The following is a 17,712-nucleotide window of genomic DNA, read 5'->3' as shown; positions in this document are numbered from 1 at the left end:
GCAGTTACACCCTGAGACCCAGAACAGATAAGGTTTTGATATTTTACATTTTTTATATTGTTAATTTGAGATAATTTAAATAATTGGGATGTAAGAAACGTATCAAGGATTTGAATTCTCAAATGCCATTTATTCATGTTGAATAACATGTCCTCTTGTGGATTGTAGGCCAGTCTTTGACAAAAGAAAGTACACTATATTAACACAAGAACACAGGAAGAACAAATGAGATATTAAAAATTGTATCACTTAATCTCCCTTTCTGACATAAAACGTGTCTGCTGCAATTACCCTCTTTTTGAATTAGGTACATTCTGATGGTCCCATGCCCATTTGTGCCACATCAGTGGAAAGCCCAGTATGTGTTTCACATGGTACATCAGGACTCAGACTGCATTTATGGTGTTTGAAATAAGATAAAATAAGATACACCTTTACTGATGCCACAATTGAGGAATTCCAGTGTTACAGCAGTCAAGGGGAAAGAGTCACATTAAAGATTTCAATATTTAAAAACTTAAAAAACTAGGCATGCAAAAAATACAAGAAACAGCAAAAAATAATAATAATAATGATAATAATACAACCAGTGGATAAAAAGTGAGCAATGGATTAAAGTGAACATATTTATTGCAAAGTGAATATTGTATGTGCAAATAAACAACAAAGGGGACAGCAATGACTGCATTAACCCTGCTCACTTAATACTTACTTGTCATATTTACATGTAGAGAGAAATTGCTATATTGCTGTGGAAAAAGTAATGGTTAGATTTATACAGCTAATCTAACCCAAAGAAAACTGTTCCTACATAAAACTGTCTTCTGTAATAGACCAAATGTGTAATACTTACCTTGATGTTTACCCACTATGCTTAGATAAATAAATAATAAATTTATTGTATGGTGCTGCTGCTTTTATTATTATAATCAAATAATTTACAAATATTTTACCACCATGAAAGCAGAATAAATATTCAATATGACTAGTGTTGGTCCAACCTCCAGGGGGCGATGTAGAGCTTCTTCCTCACTTGACCTCACGCGCCCCAACCTCGTACTCACCATTGTTGCTGGAGGGAGAGAGTCGACAGAACAATGTGGTAATTACCATCACCTGCAACATGGAGACATCGTGTACGGCAGAGCAAATTTCGGATTGGTTTACCTCTGGGAGGGCCTTTGCTAACGTTAAACTCGCGGAGGAGGTGGTTGAAAAGAAGAACGATGAAGCATCGTCGAAAGAAACGAGGTGAGAGATGTTAACGATAGCGTTAGCATTAGCTAGCTAACCTCGTGTTAGCTAGCGTCCTTGAATCCCACCTGACCAGTTAATGGTGGTTAAGGGATACTGAAAAAATATTCCAGGCTACATGGTTGCCACAAAGCCTGACTGGTCAAACTTTTTGAAATACCTCAGTGTACAGAAATGTTTGAAAATAGCAGCCCTTGGGTTCAGAGATTTGGCTAACATTAATATTTGGTATGCTAACTAGCTAGCATTAGCTGCATCTGCATGAACTGGGGGGAGACGGTCATTGATCTGTTAGCAAATTGAGGTAGTTACTCCTTTAGCATTGTTTATGGATGATATTAGCTTTGTATTTTGAGACAAAAGTCTTTATAATGGCTAATGTGTCACAAATAGAGGAAACACTAGTCACAGGGACTATTTTTAGGCGTCATTTCACGTTGCAACAATGAGACTTATCCTGTGCAGATTGCAAATAAGAGTCTGTCATCATTTTGGAGCCTAACTATGAAATCGAATTCAAATTTCTCAGTCAAAGTCAGTATTGCAAATCCCGGTGACATATGGTCTAAAGTAATGGTAGTTGGTGAACAAAGATTTAACTTAGAACTTATTGCGGATGGCTTTTAACCATGAACGATTTTTTAAACCTCAGTGCTCACCATATTAACCACGAGACTTGACGTTTCCAAAATAATGGGTCCGCTAAGGACATTACAGTAATGCTTAAAAACACACTTTGTTGTGAAACTCAGTTGTGAAAAATTGTCAGCATGACCAAAGCTACCTTTTCAGTGATTGTCACCAATATGAGCACACAATGAACTGTTTCATGGCTGTATCCTTGCCTCTCTACACTGCAAGGAATTTAGAAAGTACTCAAATTCAAGTTCAGTGTAAAAACTCCAAGGTCAGTTCACACCCCCGACTTAGGTTTTTTTGCAACTTCAAAATGTACAGTTTCCTCGAATACCCAAAATGCCCAAATTCCAAGAAAATTAAATACTTAAGATATGATCTCAGTGTTAAACCCAGGTGTCACAGGATGATTAACAAGTTAAGAGACAAAAAATTTACACAATTAGGTTTTTTTCCCCCAGAGTTTTCTATGAGCTTTTTTTTTTTTTTATTGTGAAATATTTGACAGTTTTAGCTCTTTAGGGCTCTAAACCCACCATGACACAATTGGAGAGGGGAGCATCACTCTTTGGTTTAACAGTTCGAAAATTATAGACATTTTCAGCCTGTGCCAAGCAGCCGCAAGTAGATGTTGCTTCACATACTCACAACAAGCCTCAAAGGCTGTGACCCGTTTGTCTAGGTCATGCATGTCTTCACACCCTGTGCCCTTATGGCATCACTTCTGCCACCTGACAATATACATTTGAAATACATGCCCAACTGTACAAAGTCTAATGCGTGGTGCGACATGTTAGCTGCATCATTCCTGCAGCAGACCACAACCATCACAATTAAATGATGCGGCTAAACTGAATACAGAAGCTGCGCTTGCCTGTGCGGGTATTGCACTGCTCAACTCCATTTTTGTGCAGCTGGAATATTTTTCTGTCTAGATGTGGCTCTGCAGCCCTCCGACAGGTAAAAGCTACACAGAACTGTGTAAAAAAAAAAAAAAAGAAAGAAAGAAAGAAAGGGAAAAAAAGAGCATAAGTCTGTTTAAAAATGACAAAAATGAATACCTCATTGTAGCAGAGGCAGTGCGAAGCAGCTGAGCAGCCTTGTGTGTTTTTACATTTCACATTAAAATATGTCAGTGAAATCAATGATCCTGTTGTTAAAATGATGATCCAGTTAATTAATTCAGTACCAGTTAATATAGTCTATACACTTCAAACCCTCCATAACCAACTGCATTATTGCTTGGCAAAACTCAATACATACAGAGTAAAGCTGGCAGCAACCACACACTGCAGAGACGGAGTCTGTGTAGCAGGTAAGAAACCATGGTCCACTCTTCCTACATGACACACCGCGTCCGTGCCCCATGTATTTCAGCTGTAACTGAGGTTTTTAATCAGGACTACAGAAAATCAGTCTATTAAGTAGAGTTTAAAAAGAGCAGGTGACAAACTAGTTATTGTAATGAAACAGTTTAGTACATTGTCCAACTATCTTAATGTCATCTTCACATTTTTGGTTACAAGCTACTATATATTTACAAAAAATACAACTAGTCAGGTTTTTGCGTCTTGTCTCCATGAAGTGGAGACTGTTTATAACTGTTTATCCTCAGCAGTATGTCTTCTCAAAGTGTAGTGCTGTATGTCCCTGTAGGCCTGAGAGGAACTGGATAGTAATATGGAAGGTCCCAGTCCCTAGTGGACCCAGCGAACGAATTGGAGTGCCGCATGGCCCGATCCACATATCCAGAGATTGTTGGGATCTCCTCCCTTGGGTGGTCTCCACAGTTGGGGACAGTGGGTGTGACAAAGCCTTGCTTCATTATGTAGCGGCTGGTCCAAGCCTCCATTGGTCGGATCTGTGCTGGCTGCACTGAGAGGTAGTCGTCTTCCTCATACTCCTTTTGGCTCAAGAAGTCTCTCAGCACCTGCTTGAAGACAGACGCCAGCTCCCAGGGCCTTATGTTGTTTGTGGCAAGCACCTCACGAAACCTGTGGAGGGATGCAACCGATAGAGTTAATTATACACTTGTTGAAGTAGCAAAGATTTACATCAGCACCGTGTCAGTGTCCCACATTTTGTATTGACATCTTATAGTATTTTATAACTCAACCACGAGTCTCTTGTAGATTCAGGAATGACACAACTAGGACGACAGCACCGATTTTTAAAATGGTGCAAACATTGTAACACATTTTTGCTCAATATGTTATTCTTTGGTAACATGGTTATGTAAGCACACAGTAGTGACCCAGTAGTGAGTTAAATGGGAAATGAGTAAGTAGGTCACAGTGCTCAACCATGTAGAACAACGTTTTTTTTTATATCATTATGGCTAACAACGAGATGATGAGTGCAAACCCCGGCAGTCTGGCTTCACTCAGCCTTATAGGGCATCCTTCACCTTCACATGTTCACACCCTACATTGCCTGCCTCTGTGACAGTAACACATAATGGCTTTCTTGGCAGCTTGCCCTGCCTCCCATTCCCTTTGGGTCTTCTCTGCTTTGCCTGCTGTCAGGCCTTGTGTTGATACAGCAGCAGCTAGCCACTGTTGACAGCATACTAATGTGAGGATGGAGCATGGCATGGCCACTACCAAACACCTGGAGAGCACCGTGGCTGCGTGGATGGGTGGGATCTGGGCACACAGAAACTCCAGTTGGTGTAGCTCTGATGTTGGGATGAGGGTCCGTAACCTGGGGTACTTCTGAAACCAGTGGAGACCCGGGGGGCTGTGGGTCAGCCTGTGCTCCTGTTCTAGCTCCCTCGCCAGCCGCTCACGTTCCTCGACGTGCCACAGCAGTTCTCTGATTAACATGCGACTGGGTACGACCCCCGAGGACTTGAGAGGTGGCGCTTCATCCTGAGCCTGCACTCTTGTTTCATGGGACCATTTCATCCAGCTGAAGAGGGGCATGGCAGTCACAGCAGACAGTCCTGGAAGACTGAGGAAACAAGAATTATTTGTCATTCGGGACCATGAAGACATGACTTCCCACAATGCTGTTTTAATTTGAATATGCTGGAATATCTGTTGCTTTAAAGCAAGTGCTAATATCTCTGAGTTACAAAGTGACAAAACAGTGTTAGACCATGTGACGAACTGCACAACAACAGATACAACAAAAACAGCTAACATAGGAGAATGAAATGGAAAATGAGGCCTAATGAAGGAAAACTGGAAAATCAAATTTGACTATAAAACAAGACAAAATAAATATTTTCTTGCTGGTGATGAGGAGGAAAAAATAAATAAATGTATCCAACTCTATTTCTGCCAAAATCTTGCACTTGTACCAAAGATGGGGTCACACTTTCAAAGCTGACAGTGACAAATGTGTGAAAATATTGCCACCTCAATTCTCTGAGCGAGGAAATGTTAATTCTCATTTTATCCATAACCTGTTAATGTAGCCCTATAATAATTAAAATTATGAGGTTGACAGTGAAAGATGATCCCCCTGTAACCAAGCTGACCTCTGGTCCCTGCCTGATGGGTGCACTGATTGCCTTCAGTTCAAGTTAAACCGGGTGAAGGACAATACCCCAGGTGTGTGTATTTGGCTTTTTTCCCCAGGGTGATGGATCCAACACAGCTTCCACCTGGGATTTAGATGGATTACATGTCCTGCAGGGTCAGAGGTCAGCCTCACCACATACAAACTGTAAGGCTGCAAAACAGAGATGTTCGGGTATCTGATTTGATTCTAGTACTTAAACGATGGTCAGTCTTTTAGCATCTGCAGAAGGAACTTATGTCGGTAACATCTGGCTGAAAATTGAAAGGAAAGACTTGTACTTACAGATGAAAACTGCACCGCTGATATTTTTTGAGATATGCAGAAAGTGGGCAAAGATGAGCTTTTCACAAGGTACAGCCTCCAGCTCCTCGTCCCCATGGGTCATTCAATGTAAACTTCATTCCTTCACTTGCTTTCGACTACGTCCCTTAGTGTCAAACACGATCAAAGGTGCCCAGGTATCGGCAGCAATCCTCCAGTGTCTTGGTTGTTGGAAGCGTTTTTCCTCTTTGTGTTGTGGTTATTGTCTTGTCCCTATTGTCTTGCCCGCTGTTCCTGTCATGCAGACTTTTTTCAGGAGAGTTAGTCACACACTGCTAACTGACTAAGAGCTGTCACCTCTCCTCTCCTTTCACCCCACTCTCCTCTGTGGAGTGTGCAGCTTTGTTGTAAGGTCAGCTGCTTTGTAGCTTGCACGAAACGTGTGCATCGGAGAGAAAGGAAGAGGGCGAGAGTGCGTGTGTGTGCACAAGCCGTGGGTGTGTTGTATTTGAGCTCCTCTTAGTACTGTCAGGGTTTGTGCCTGCTGTTGCGATAAAATCCTCCCCCCGCTAAGAGAGATCGAGAGGCAGAGACAACTGGGAATGCTCTCCCAGCTACAGCGCCGTGGGCCTGGCTGAGCTGACCAGAGGGAAAGACGAGAGGAGGCAGGGAATCAAATGAGCAAAGTTTCACATTGTACCATGTGATGAAGTGGGCAGAGCTGCTGGTATTTTCACCCACTGTGAACTTGCATTGGAGGTTTACTTTTAATGATGAGTTCAGTGTTACTCAACTTAAGATGAGTGATTTTATATGATTTTAAACACATTTGTTTCTGAAAATTGCCATATTCTCGAGTGTCTGGTATGTTAAATAAAATTAAATCCTGCAGTACCCAGAATCAGCCCCAACAGAAGTAGTCAAGGAGATGACAGCTAACGAATCCTAGCATTATTCACAACACTCTTAAAACTTTAGCCTGTACTTAAAGCCTGAAAACTTGGGCAAAAAGAAAAAAGGAATTATTGCAATTCATCAGTTAATAGAGCTGCTTAAAATTGCTTTTATTTTGTTATAGCCCATCAGAGGTTCCTGATGAGAACAGCCTGAAAAATGCCAGCACTGATGAGGGGCGGTCACAAAAACCACAGCATGCCAAGGGTGAGTATTAAACTTTTTGTTAGCTTTTTCGTATTCTGCACCCTACTCACTTACATTGTTAGATATACAGAAATTTGCCCTTAACGGTGTAACCCTGTTTCCTGTGCATTTTATTCTAAATCGTTAGGTGCTGCTCCTCCTCCACTCACCAGCTACAAGTACCCCAGCTTGCCCATAACCAAAAACAGACAGGAGGTAAAATGTACCATGCATACCACCACAAACCCCCAACCACACAGCTGGAGGGTCTGAAAATACACTCATTCCCCTACTCTGTCTTTTAATCACATTAAGAAATGACCATTGCATCCTCAGGACATTGGTGCACTTAAGCTTCTACTGTTTGCTTGAGATGAACTCAGTGTCATTGTATGTTGCAGAACTAACAGCTAACTTGATATTCACTGGTCTAAATTTTTCTGTTGTCTAATAAAGAGTAGTTTGTGCATATTTTAGGAGCTCATGCTGTCATTTAAGCTGCACTTTCTTAATGCAGATTATAAAGTGTGGACTTGCGGTTACAAATCAGCTTAGCACATCCATCTGCTCTACAGTTTCATAACTTATTTTTAAATGTATTTGATTTCAGTGATATGGTACAAATAGCCAAATGGTGTTTCTATTTTTGTTAACTGTGTCTCTTTTGACTGTGCACATGTGTCTGCTTGTGTTTGTGTTTTATGTGCACGTGCCTGCTTCCAGCTGATTTCCCTCATAGAAAACAACTCTGTAGTGATCATTCGAGGAGCCACGGGCAGTGGAAAGACCACCCAGCTGCCACAGTACATTCTGGACCACTACAATGAGAAAGAAGCCTCATGCAACATTGTGGTCACCCAGCCACGCAAAATAGGGGCCACCAGTATTGCCCGATGGGTTGCCGCACAGCGGAAGTGTACCCTGGGTAGTCTGGTGGGATATCAGGTTAGTACAACATATAGACATTATCTGACATTTTCTCTCTTAATAAAAAAGCGGACAAAAAAAGAAAAGAGTAACCCTTGCACAAAAGCACTCCTTGCACCTTTCTTTAAACTTAAAGAGTGTTTGTATGCATGTGTTAACAAGCTCTTGTGTTTGCATTGTTGCTAGGATGGCCGTGTTGCACAAAGCTCTGAAACAGCATGGCTAATAATAACTTTTATCTCCTCCGCTTGGTGTAGACCTCTGGAGCTAAGGATGATTTCACTGACAGTGGGAGCAATGATAAACAGTTAGTGTTAGTGAGAGATATTATGCTCAAGTTATGCAACACACCCTGAGCATGATATTGTTTATTTGTCTACCTCAAAGGTGCTTTTTGATTTGTGTCATAAGCCCTTATGAAATATCACTAATTGCTGTAAAAGAGAGCTCTGTCTTTGTTGCCTTTCCTATTTTCTGTCTGTGAAAGACGTGCAGTCAGTGAATGGAAAGTTCTTTTGTGTTCAGAGTTGAGTCAGCGAACCAAAAAGTATTTCCCCGAGGTTGGACACAGGGTAGTAATGTATTTTATTACAGGTCACTGGTGTTTTCTCCAAGACCAAGCAGAAATAGTTATGCTGGCATGGTAGATATTCGTTTTTAAGACATTGGAAAAAGTTGAGGCCTAAAGCGACTGTAGAGGAAGCAAACTGTGGCTCCTCCTGTTACTTTTCTGGAACAGTTGAATATAACCTTATTCATAAAACTGGCAGGAAGGAATGACTAGAAAATATATAACAAAAGATTTTAGAGTTGTATCATGCTCTGCAGCTGAATGTGCAAGAAACAACAAGAAATAACATGTTCTCATCAAATGCATTTTAGTTCCTGTCAAGCAGATGCCTATGGTCTGTAAATGACGTCTCCAAAAAAGGAATTATGGTCATTTTCAGTGTCAAAATAAAGCTACATGTGGTGTTGTCAGCATTTATGAATACAACTGTGCATGTTTGTGTTTCAGGTTGGACTGGAGAGGATGGCTACTGAGCACACCCGACTCATCTACGTGACTACAGGAGTGCTGCTGCAAAAACTGGTTTCAGCAAAGTGTCTCACAGAGTACTCCCACATTTTCGTAGATGAGGTGCATAAACATGAGGCAGATCATTTTCTCTGCCAGCTGGTCCCTAAAATAATTTTAGTTTTGTCTTTGGTTGTGTTTGTTGTAATTTCTGGTCAAAGCAGTTCCCTCGTGTTCACTGCATTTGATTCAAGGTTATTTTATTTAGTTTATTTAGTTTGTCTTTGCCCCAGGTTCATGAGCGCACTGAGGAGATGGACTTTCTCCTGCTGGTTTTGAGAAAACTTCTGCATTCCAACTCATGTTATGTCAAGGTAATCGTGAAGTAAAATTTCTGCTCTGTCCTCCTTTTGCATCAGTTGAACTCTCAATCACAGGAGCTGGGTTTTTTTTTCTTAGATCATCCTCATGTCAGCCACCATCAACTGCCAACAGTTTGCTGAGTACTTCAGCACCCCAGTTTGTGGCAAAATAAATCCGGCCTACGTGTTTGAAGTGGAGGGGGCACCCTATGCCATTAAGGAGTTTTATCTGGATGACCTCTGCAAACTGTTTCCACACAGGGTAAGAAGATGGTAAATGTTTGCTGATGCTACAACTACTCTTTGTATTGAAGCTACATAGTTAATGTGTGAATTTTGCATGTGTCTTTATCAGGTTGAGTTGAGTCATCTGGATGACCCTTACATTTCAGCAGAGATGTACAATCTTGCCATCAGTCTCATCCAGAGCTTTGATGAAATGGAGGGCAACAATTCCAAGTGAGGCCTTGGTGTTTTAGCCCACTTGACTGCTTTTCCAAATGGGCACATACACATAGTAAAGATCATGTATGTTTGTGTTTGAGCAGCATAACAAAGACAGAAGGTGGCATGAGTTCATCAGAGCGGGGTAGTGTGCTGGTTTTCCTGCCTGGTTTACATGAGATAAACTACATGCAGGAGGCCTTGGCCAAGCTCTTCCACAAAAGGTGAGCCTCTGAGTTTATTTCTTTGCTGATTTTTTTCTCTGTAGTGGAAGGGAAGCTGTTGGCTTCCCAATAAGACAAATCACTTTGTCTATCAGTAATAATGCTCAGAATCGGCATTTGTAGAATCCATACTGTTTGTCAACTTGTAATGAATGTTTACCTTTATGATGTGCTTCTGTTGTTTAGACTGCAGGTTTATCCTCTCCACTCCACTGTGACTTTGGAGGAGCAGAATGGCGTGTTCCTGTGCCCTGTCCCTGGATACAGGAAGGTAAAAAACATTTATTTTATTCTGTGTCACGTGTTGTCAGTTCCTGCTGTGCTGATGATCTCCTCATCTTAATAGGTCATCCTTTCCACCAACATCGCTGAGAGTTCGGTGACCGTTCCAGACGTCAAATATGGTGAGGTTTGTTTCAGTTGGCAAGGTGTTATCTATTAGTAATGTGCGTTATTTGTTGATTAGACCAGAAGTACTAGTTGGTTAAACTTAATAAAATAAGGAGTTCGGAACTGAAAATCCAATTTGATTATTGAAAAATGTGATTAATGATTTCAGATGGCTCTTACAATGCACTATTGTTTTCAGACAATGTTGAAACTTCTCTTTAAATATCAAGGAAATTAGTAATTAGGAACTTCCCTATTATCTATAACCTAAATGTGTGTTTTGTAATAAGTATTATATAATCTGAAGTGGTATTGTTTCTTTTCTTTTTTTTTGACATCACAGTGATTGATTTTTGCCTGGCCCGCCGCATGGTCTGTGATCCAGATACCAACTATCAGTCTCTTCGTCTCACCTGGGCATCCAAAACCAACTGCAACCAGCGCAGAGGTACAAAACTTAGAACACAGAAGTTTACCTCTGAAGTGGAATTTTCTGTTCCCTTCTGTCCTTTCAGACTTACTTCCTCTCACTGTCAGGTAGGGCAGGTCGAGTGTCTAAGGGCTACTGTTACCGACTTGTTACCAAAGAGTTCTGGAGGAATGAAATCCCAGACTACATGATCCCTGAGATGCTGGTAAGAGAGTGCACATGATGAGAGACTTTTTTTTGTTTATTTTTTTCCCTTGCTTTGACCTTAATTAGGCAATCAATGTATGCCATCGTGTTTGCCTTCCTCTTAGCTTGCCCCGCTGGCCACCATCATGCTGAAGGTAAAGCTGCTGGACATGGGAGATCCTCGCTCCGTCCTTTCCACAGCCCTCTCACCCCCAAACCTCAGTGACATAGTGAGGACAGTGCTTCAACTCAAAGAGGTAAATAAGTGCAGATTGATGATTCCTCTCTGAGAGAGCCATTAACGTCTAGTCAAGTAGGAGAATGTAGCTGTAGTGATGTATTTGGGCAGGCAGCTGACCACCCAGCTCTGTCACACACTGTTGGACCAGGAGCTCTCTGACAGGAGCTTAACGTCAGCCAGTGTTAGCGTTGTCAAGTCTGTTAGGTGAGTGTAATGAAGGGCAGCGTTGTGTCATTATATGGATGTGTGAGTAAGTGAAACTGAAAGAAGTGTATAAAACCAGGGAATTTGAATACAGGGATAAAACAGACAACAACAACAACAACATGAGCAGAAAATCAATAACAGACAAGTTGAGAAAAGTTGTTAAAATGATAATAAAAGTTGCCACTTTTAAGAGGTCAGTTGAGATGTTACTTCAAATGAATCTAGCGTGACTTTCTCAGACAAGGAGTTTGAGGGCCGAGGAGCCTCATAAGCAAAAACCTATCCAGCTTTAGTCCCAGGGATTTAAAAACTGCTGGACAATCTCTGTTTGGGGATCTCAAGTCAGTCTCTGGCTCACAGGCAACCAGCAATTCAGCAATGTACAACCAGGGCTCCCGGGGATCCTTAAAGTCTTAAAAGGCATCAAAAGTCTTAAATTTTAAGTTGCCTTAAGCTGTAGGAACCCTGCATATAACTCATAAAGTGTGATAAATATAATAAGGAAGCTTCAATGATTTTTTTTTACCAAACAGGTAAATAGTGAAGGGGAAAAAGTACCAGCCATGTTCATGTCTAAATACTTTAAAGTCAAACTGTTATTTTGAGGAAAGGTTTTATGAGTTGATTGGAGGTATAAATAAAGCCTGTTGTCTTGAAACTAAATGCATATTTCTTTCTGTAGATGGGCGCGCTATCTGCGAAAAGTGATGGCAGGGGTCACAATGAGGATGGGGAGCTAACGTTCCTGGGCCGAGTGCTGGCCCACTTGCCCGTGGACCTGTACCTGGGGAAGATGATTGTCCTGGGCCATGTCTTTGGCTGCCTGGATGAGTGCCTCATCATAGGTCAGTCTGCCATCATGTTACTGGATTGGACCGAAGTTACTGCAAATGTCTTTGTGCACATAATGATATAACATAAATGATGCAAGCGACAATAATAGTTTCTGTTATCCTCAGCTGCTGCGCACTCTCTGAAGAGTTTCTTTGCCATACCATCGATGCAGCAGCTTGCGGGCCACAGGTGAGTCACATTCAGCAGCCACACTGATTCAGACTGCCAGGCTGTCGCTGAGGATCATTTTTGTTTCCCAAGATATTTGGGACATACTGTCGTAACCGACTCCATTGGGTCCAATTTCTAACTATTGACTCACTTTTACAGCTTTGGCTGTCACAGTGGTTTGTGGTTAGTGATGCGTGGACTGATTCTACTCACAGTTTTGGATTCTTCAAGTTGATAATTGTGAATGTACTTTCAAACCTTCGAGTTTTGAATAAAGAGGAGTGCAATTTAAAGAGCAGGTCGTTCTAGTTTAAGTAGTAAGCTAACCTCTCTAAAACTATTCATGGAATATAGCCTTAAGTTTTTTTTTGTCAGGTACTCTAGGCAACGGGGGTGAGTATTGCAGCGGACATCCTACTTTGAGACATAGGTTCATTCGGTGAATGAGTGTAGCTTCCAGACTGTCTGAACTCAAGTCTTATTCATTCGCCTCTTGTTGCGAGTGGGCAAACGGACAAAATCTGGGATTTATGAGCAGTCTGACATTCGTTAGGCTGACACGGTACATACTGGACACTAAAAGGAGCCATTAAAAAAGATTTTTTCATTCATTTTCACCCGTCACTATTCGTGGCTAATGAGATGCCTCACAGTAGAAAATAGATGCTGACAGTCCAAACAAAAGCCATGTCTTTGGACATGCGAATCACTAAAAAGTTTAGGAAAAAGCTATCCATGCACTGGTATGTTTTGGCAAATCAGAGCACAAATAGTTTTCCTCGTGGTGACCATGTAAATGCAGACAAGCCCCAACTTGCAAACCTGTAACATGTTTTCAACAGACTACTTGCAGGCCAGAAACAGATATTGGTTCTGTGTATTGTATGTTTTTTTTGTGTGTGTGCACTGAATAGTATTTGTTATTCCAGGAGCATGTTGGCTTTTGCCCATGGCACATCAAGTGACTCCATTGCTTTTGTCAATGCCTTCAAGGTAATGTGTCTGATGGCAAGTCAGCAGCAAGTTGTGGTGTTCAGTGGATTTACATATTTGCCTGATGGCTGTTGTTTTTCCCCTATCGTCTCTTACTGTCAGGCATGGCACTCATCCAAAAAGAAAGGACAGCTGAGACACCCAAAGGTGAACAAGACAACAACAAAACATGAATGAGCTCACTGAAACAACACACATGTATAAAAAATGCAGATTTTCTTTTATACATGTTGAAAATCAGAATTGTCTGCTGCTGCTTTTGACACTCTGCAGTTATTCATCTTGAATTATTTTCAAGATTGGTATTGAAGTATACATTATTGCTCTGTCCTAGTTGTAATGAATTAACACAGCACTGAACAAATGACATTTAGCACATTATAGCTTTCAGAGCAGTTGCCAAGGGGAAATAGATTTTGCGAGCACCACAATCCAAGTGCCATCTTGTTTCATTATGCTGGAGAGAAGGCAGACATTTCTATGGCTGGTATCTCCAGTACTTGGCAACTCGCACCAAAACAATCTAGATTGATAAATTGCTCTACATGTAACAGGAAAATATGTATTTTTGAGTTTGGGGTGAACTGCCCCTTTAAAATGTAAACCATTAACTGTAGCTTTTTATTTGGACATTAAGAATCAGTGCAGCACCATTTTTTCTTGAGGAGTTAATCTTTGCCTTTGCTGCTTTCTCTTTTTAGGACGAGTTGGACTGGGGAAAAGGGAACTTCATTCAGATCAAGAGGATCAGGGAGGTACAGAGATGACGCACAGAGCTGTGTCCCATGAATTCATCAAACCAGATTACAGGAAATCTTTGTCATTACTTTTCTAACAGTGAACAACAGGCATTAATCCTGCAGTTGGTAGTCTTGTATTACCAAGAATGAAACTTGCTTCTCTTGAGTGACTGATAGTCTTGGGTATTCATAAGCTTTACTGCAGTTGGTACAGTCAGACTGTTAACATGTTATTTTTTGATGCTGTCAGTTTTCAGTTGCAAAGGACGAGGTAGGTACTATTGACAAAGTTTAAACTTGGACAGATTTTAGCTAGTTAAAGGAGACCTATCTTTCCTTATTTACTGTTATAATGTTACAATGCTTGATGTTCATATTACACATGGCCAGACTTTCAAATAATGAGGTAAATGTGTGTAAAAGTGATCCCTGTGAGTAAAAACCTCAGGCTTCAGTCGGTTCTGAACACTGTTTCTAACGTTTTGTTCTACTTTGGAGATGAGCTGACATTAGCTGGTGACAGATTTCTTTATGGCCATTGGCTCTAGGCACATGACTGTAGGTGTTTTCATTATGTACACTGCTACAGGGAAATCTGTAATCTTGGTAGCCGATGTTAATTTCCCCCCATTTGTGGATCAGGATCCTGCTAGAACATGTTTGGTTGTAGAGATTTTGGTTTAGAACCTTCTATTGGTGATTTTTTTTTTTTTTGGTAGAAAGTGCAACTGTACAGTCCTTTCCCCAGCTGCAATGACGATTCAGTTACACCAAAATGTGCGGATGACCTGTAAACACCAACCAGTCAGAGCACTGGGCTTTTTCAGGAGGGAGGCTTAAAGAGACAGGCACTAAAACACAGTGTTTCAAGCTGATTGTGAATACTGGTGTTCTAGCACAGACAGTATGAGGAACAAAAGCATGTCAGCATGTTTTAGTAGAAACCCAAAATACAAGTGTGAACCTGAAAATGAGTACAATAGGTCCCCCTTAATGATCATAGCCTTTGGTACACAGTTTACTGTTAATCAAGTCAACTTCCAGTCTAATGAGCTAACATCAGCAGTAACTCACTGTTAAGGTTGCAGAGCTGTATGAGGACCTGAAGAAGCGTGTGTCCCAGTTCAACATGCATGTGCCGGAGAGCCCTCAATCCACGGATTACACCAGCACACACAGGCAGAAGTTCATTCTTCAGGTGAGAGTCAGTGTTGCACATTGAATGAGTGAAGCTATAGCATATGCTTTAGATCAGTCATCACCCTGAAAAAATAGTCAGCTGCTGAATATACACACCTAAATCTCAGTTTGTTCTGGGCTGCATCTCTCTTTGTCATAGGTGGCCATTGCTGGAGCCCTCTACCCCAACTACTTTGTCCAGGGAGAAATAGATGAAGACTTGGCCTCCAAAGATTTGAGTGGCCTCAACCCCAAAACAACAGTGATGGTATGACCTAGTGTTGAGAACCAAGAATAGATTAATTTATTATATCATTCTGACTGGCACTTCCTCTGCTGCGTAACAGCTGGGCTTGGTATGGCTATAGTCTTTGAGCCTAATTATTTAGGAGATAAGGATCTTGTAAAATAACATCAGACCGCATTTTGTTTTCAGGTGAGGAACCTCCCTCCGTATGCTTTCCTGTACTACAAGCAGCTGCAGTCTCTGTTCCGCCTGTGTGGACAGGTCAAAACCATTTCCTTCGAGAGCTCCAGGTACTGAACACCACTGTAGCAAATCTTTTATCTGCTCTGACCTTTTTATTTGAATGCAAAATATGTATTTTCTGCTACTAGGGGTCTCCCAATCAAAACAGTAAGAAAAGACAGACTTTGAAGATGTTGTGATGTAGCACGTGATCATAGCAGTTGTTGTCTTCATTGTTAAATGATTAGCATTGCTGAGTAAAATCTATCTGATGTGACTCTGGCAGAAATCTTGTTCACAGACAAGAAAATGTATGTCTTTGTTTAGTCATGTTAATTCATGCTGAGTCATTTCATTCTAATGAAATATCTGCAAGTAACGTTGGCTAACATAACATCAGCTTGCTAACACCAAGTCACTGTAGCTACTGTAGATAACATTACGAGGTGAATTCAGTAGTGGGACGGTCCGGCGCAGTTATTTGTGGTCAAAACAAGAACTGAAAATAATTTGATGAGTGAGTTGAACCTTGTGGCATTGTTATAACTGCCCGTACACATGGCACATGGCTGGCATAAGACATTTGTCATAAATGCACAAGCTGGATCAATATTGAAATATATCAATATATTAGGACTGTACTGCGTTACTGTGTTGCAAAATGGCAACTTCAGTGGCTAAAGGTGATATGATGCCATCGACAGGTGAAGGAATGAAACTGCCATTACCTTAGATAAAATTACAGATTACAGCATTTTGAATAATACAAATACACACCTCAACAAAATATACAACATAGGTCTAATGGTTTTTAGACCTTTTAATGCAGAAATGTCACATATAACACCTTTAAAGAACTCTGAAATGTGCAAGTTATAATTTCCTGACTGCATGTATGTGTGTGTTTTCTCAGAGCTTACTTGGAGTTCTACAAGACATCCCAAGACTTGGGGGTGCTGCCTGAGGTGTCCCTTGCCCTCCTCCTGGATCAGCAGAGTCTCCCCATGGAGCTATCAGTCTTCCCCTCCGAACAAATAGAAATGGTTGCTGGGAGTAGAAACATCACTCACATGAAACATGCACGGTATGACTCTGTTCACACAATTTGGAAACCTGTCTCTATGTGAGTGAGTGAAATCAGCAGCTGCATGAATTAAAGGGAAAAAAAACATTTGCTCATTTCATAAGAAAGGTTGAAAGGGTTTGACTGTGTTGGTCTTTTGGTGGGTTGACAAGTCCCAATCTTGACAGTCTTTTTGGAAAATGGAACCCCCTGCACCGCAGGCTGCATTGGTCAGTGCCCCTGCACTGACCCTTAATATAACCTGACATTCCCGCACTCTGTATGACTCTCTGCAGTTACCACTTGGACTCAGAGAGGGGAGGTTTAAGGCCGAGGCAGCACCAGCTTCTTCGTAGTGGCCTCTGGGAAATGGGAGATGGGGTGACTTTGCTCCTCATTCAGCACAGCTCTATTTTCCCTTTAACAATAATTCTACTCACCTAAAACACCTAAACTGACAAATGTTGGATCACTTCAAATAGATTTTATGTTATGATTCTTATTTGACATCATTTTTGACACTCCACACCTCCAGAGGAACTAGATTTTAGCTTACATGTTGACAAGCATCCACCCCGTTGAAGTACTCCTGTTAGCAAGACACAGAGGCTCTTTTGCAATAGTTGGAAAATAATCGCATTGGTTGCTGTGATCAATAGTAAACTTTGAATGAACTTCAACATTTGCAAGTTAATTTTAGGTTTATGATACCTTATGAACAGTTGTCGAGCAGCTCTGTTCACTATTAACCATAATAATGTGATGATATGACAGGCAACCTCAAAACAACAATAAATAATATTAATATTAAGATAATATTAAAGTCCACTTCTGTATGTGCTGCAGAGTAAATGTAGACTTCCAGAGCCAGTCTGTCTGCCCGGTGGGAGTGGTGAGCAGCACCATTGACCCAGACAAGCTACCCCCCAACCGCTTCTTTGTGGTCAACATCACGGAGGTCAGTTCTTTGTATTAACATGGTCACACAGTGTTCAGTTTCAAAATAGATGAGCAT

At 41.2% G+C, this 17,712-nt stretch overlaps 2 protein-coding genes across 2 annotated transcripts in view; one reads left to right on the top strand and one right to left on the bottom strand.

Annotated features, from left to right (window-relative positions):
• Positions 1 to 1,027: 1,027 nt before the first annotated feature.
• The window catches only part of tdrd9 (tudor domain containing 9), a 30,833-nt gene continuing 14,148 nt past the window's right edge, over positions 1,028 to 17,712 (top strand). The window contains exons 1-24 of the mRNA XM_049595335.1: positions 1,028 to 1,251; positions 6,758 to 6,840; positions 6,968 to 7,035; positions 7,543 to 7,764; positions 8,765 to 8,887; positions 9,058 to 9,138; positions 9,224 to 9,388; positions 9,482 to 9,585; positions 9,675 to 9,794; positions 9,981 to 10,065; positions 10,141 to 10,198; positions 10,528 to 10,632; positions 10,722 to 10,819; positions 10,926 to 11,057; positions 11,931 to 12,093; positions 12,208 to 12,271; positions 13,183 to 13,246; positions 13,349 to 13,393; positions 13,948 to 14,001; positions 15,068 to 15,184; positions 15,326 to 15,433; positions 15,602 to 15,702; positions 16,548 to 16,718; positions 17,544 to 17,655. Of these exons, the coding sequence (XP_049451292.1) occupies positions 1,124 to 1,251; positions 6,758 to 6,840; positions 6,968 to 7,035; positions 7,543 to 7,764; positions 8,765 to 8,887; positions 9,058 to 9,138; positions 9,224 to 9,388; positions 9,482 to 9,585; positions 9,675 to 9,794; positions 9,981 to 10,065; positions 10,141 to 10,198; positions 10,528 to 10,632; positions 10,722 to 10,819; positions 10,926 to 11,057; positions 11,931 to 12,093; positions 12,208 to 12,271; positions 13,183 to 13,246; positions 13,349 to 13,393; positions 13,948 to 14,001; positions 15,068 to 15,184; positions 15,326 to 15,433; positions 15,602 to 15,702; positions 16,548 to 16,718; positions 17,544 to 17,655 (2,571 nt within the window). The 5' untranslated portion in view covers positions 1,028 to 1,123. The remainder of the gene's footprint in view (positions 1,252 to 6,757; positions 6,841 to 6,967; positions 7,036 to 7,542; positions 7,765 to 8,764; positions 8,888 to 9,057; positions 9,139 to 9,223; positions 9,389 to 9,481; positions 9,586 to 9,674; positions 9,795 to 9,980; positions 10,066 to 10,140; positions 10,199 to 10,527; positions 10,633 to 10,721; positions 10,820 to 10,925; positions 11,058 to 11,930; positions 12,094 to 12,207; positions 12,272 to 13,182; positions 13,247 to 13,348; positions 13,394 to 13,947; positions 14,002 to 15,067; positions 15,185 to 15,325; positions 15,434 to 15,601; positions 15,703 to 16,547; positions 16,719 to 17,543; positions 17,656 to 17,712) is intronic.
• On the bottom strand, positions 2,378 to 6,287 carry rd3l (RD3 like). Its single transcript, XM_049595340.1, has 3 exons — positions 5,701 to 6,287; positions 4,501 to 4,842; positions 2,378 to 3,884 (listed from the first exon to the last, which is right to left on the bottom strand). The coding sequence occupies exons 2-3, from the start codon at positions 4,812 to 4,814 to the stop codon at positions 3,518 to 3,520; spliced, it is 681 nt and encodes a 226-aa protein (XP_049451297.1). The 5' UTR covers positions 4,815 to 4,842; positions 5,701 to 6,287; the 3' UTR covers positions 2,378 to 3,517.

Source organism: Epinephelus fuscoguttatus, linkage group LG14 (assembly GCF_011397635.1).
Source record: "Epinephelus fuscoguttatus linkage group LG14, E.fuscoguttatus.final_Chr_v1".
Lineage (NCBI taxonomy): Eukaryota > Metazoa > Chordata > Actinopteri > Perciformes > Serranidae > Epinephelus > Epinephelus fuscoguttatus.
This window is presented reverse-complemented; position numbering and strand designations above follow the sequence as displayed.

What these genes read in the sequence shown, in the direction of transcription:
- rd3l (XM_049595340.1), bottom strand. Translation starts at nt 4,814, where the DNA reads ATGCCCCTCTTCAGCTGGATGAAATGGTCCCATGAAACAAGAGTGCAG. An exon ending in GCAGCCACGGTGCTCTCCAG is followed by an intron (nt 3,885 to 4,500) that starts GTGTTTGGTAGT and finishes ATCCCTCCACAG; the next exon opens with GTTTCGTGAGGTGCTTGCCA.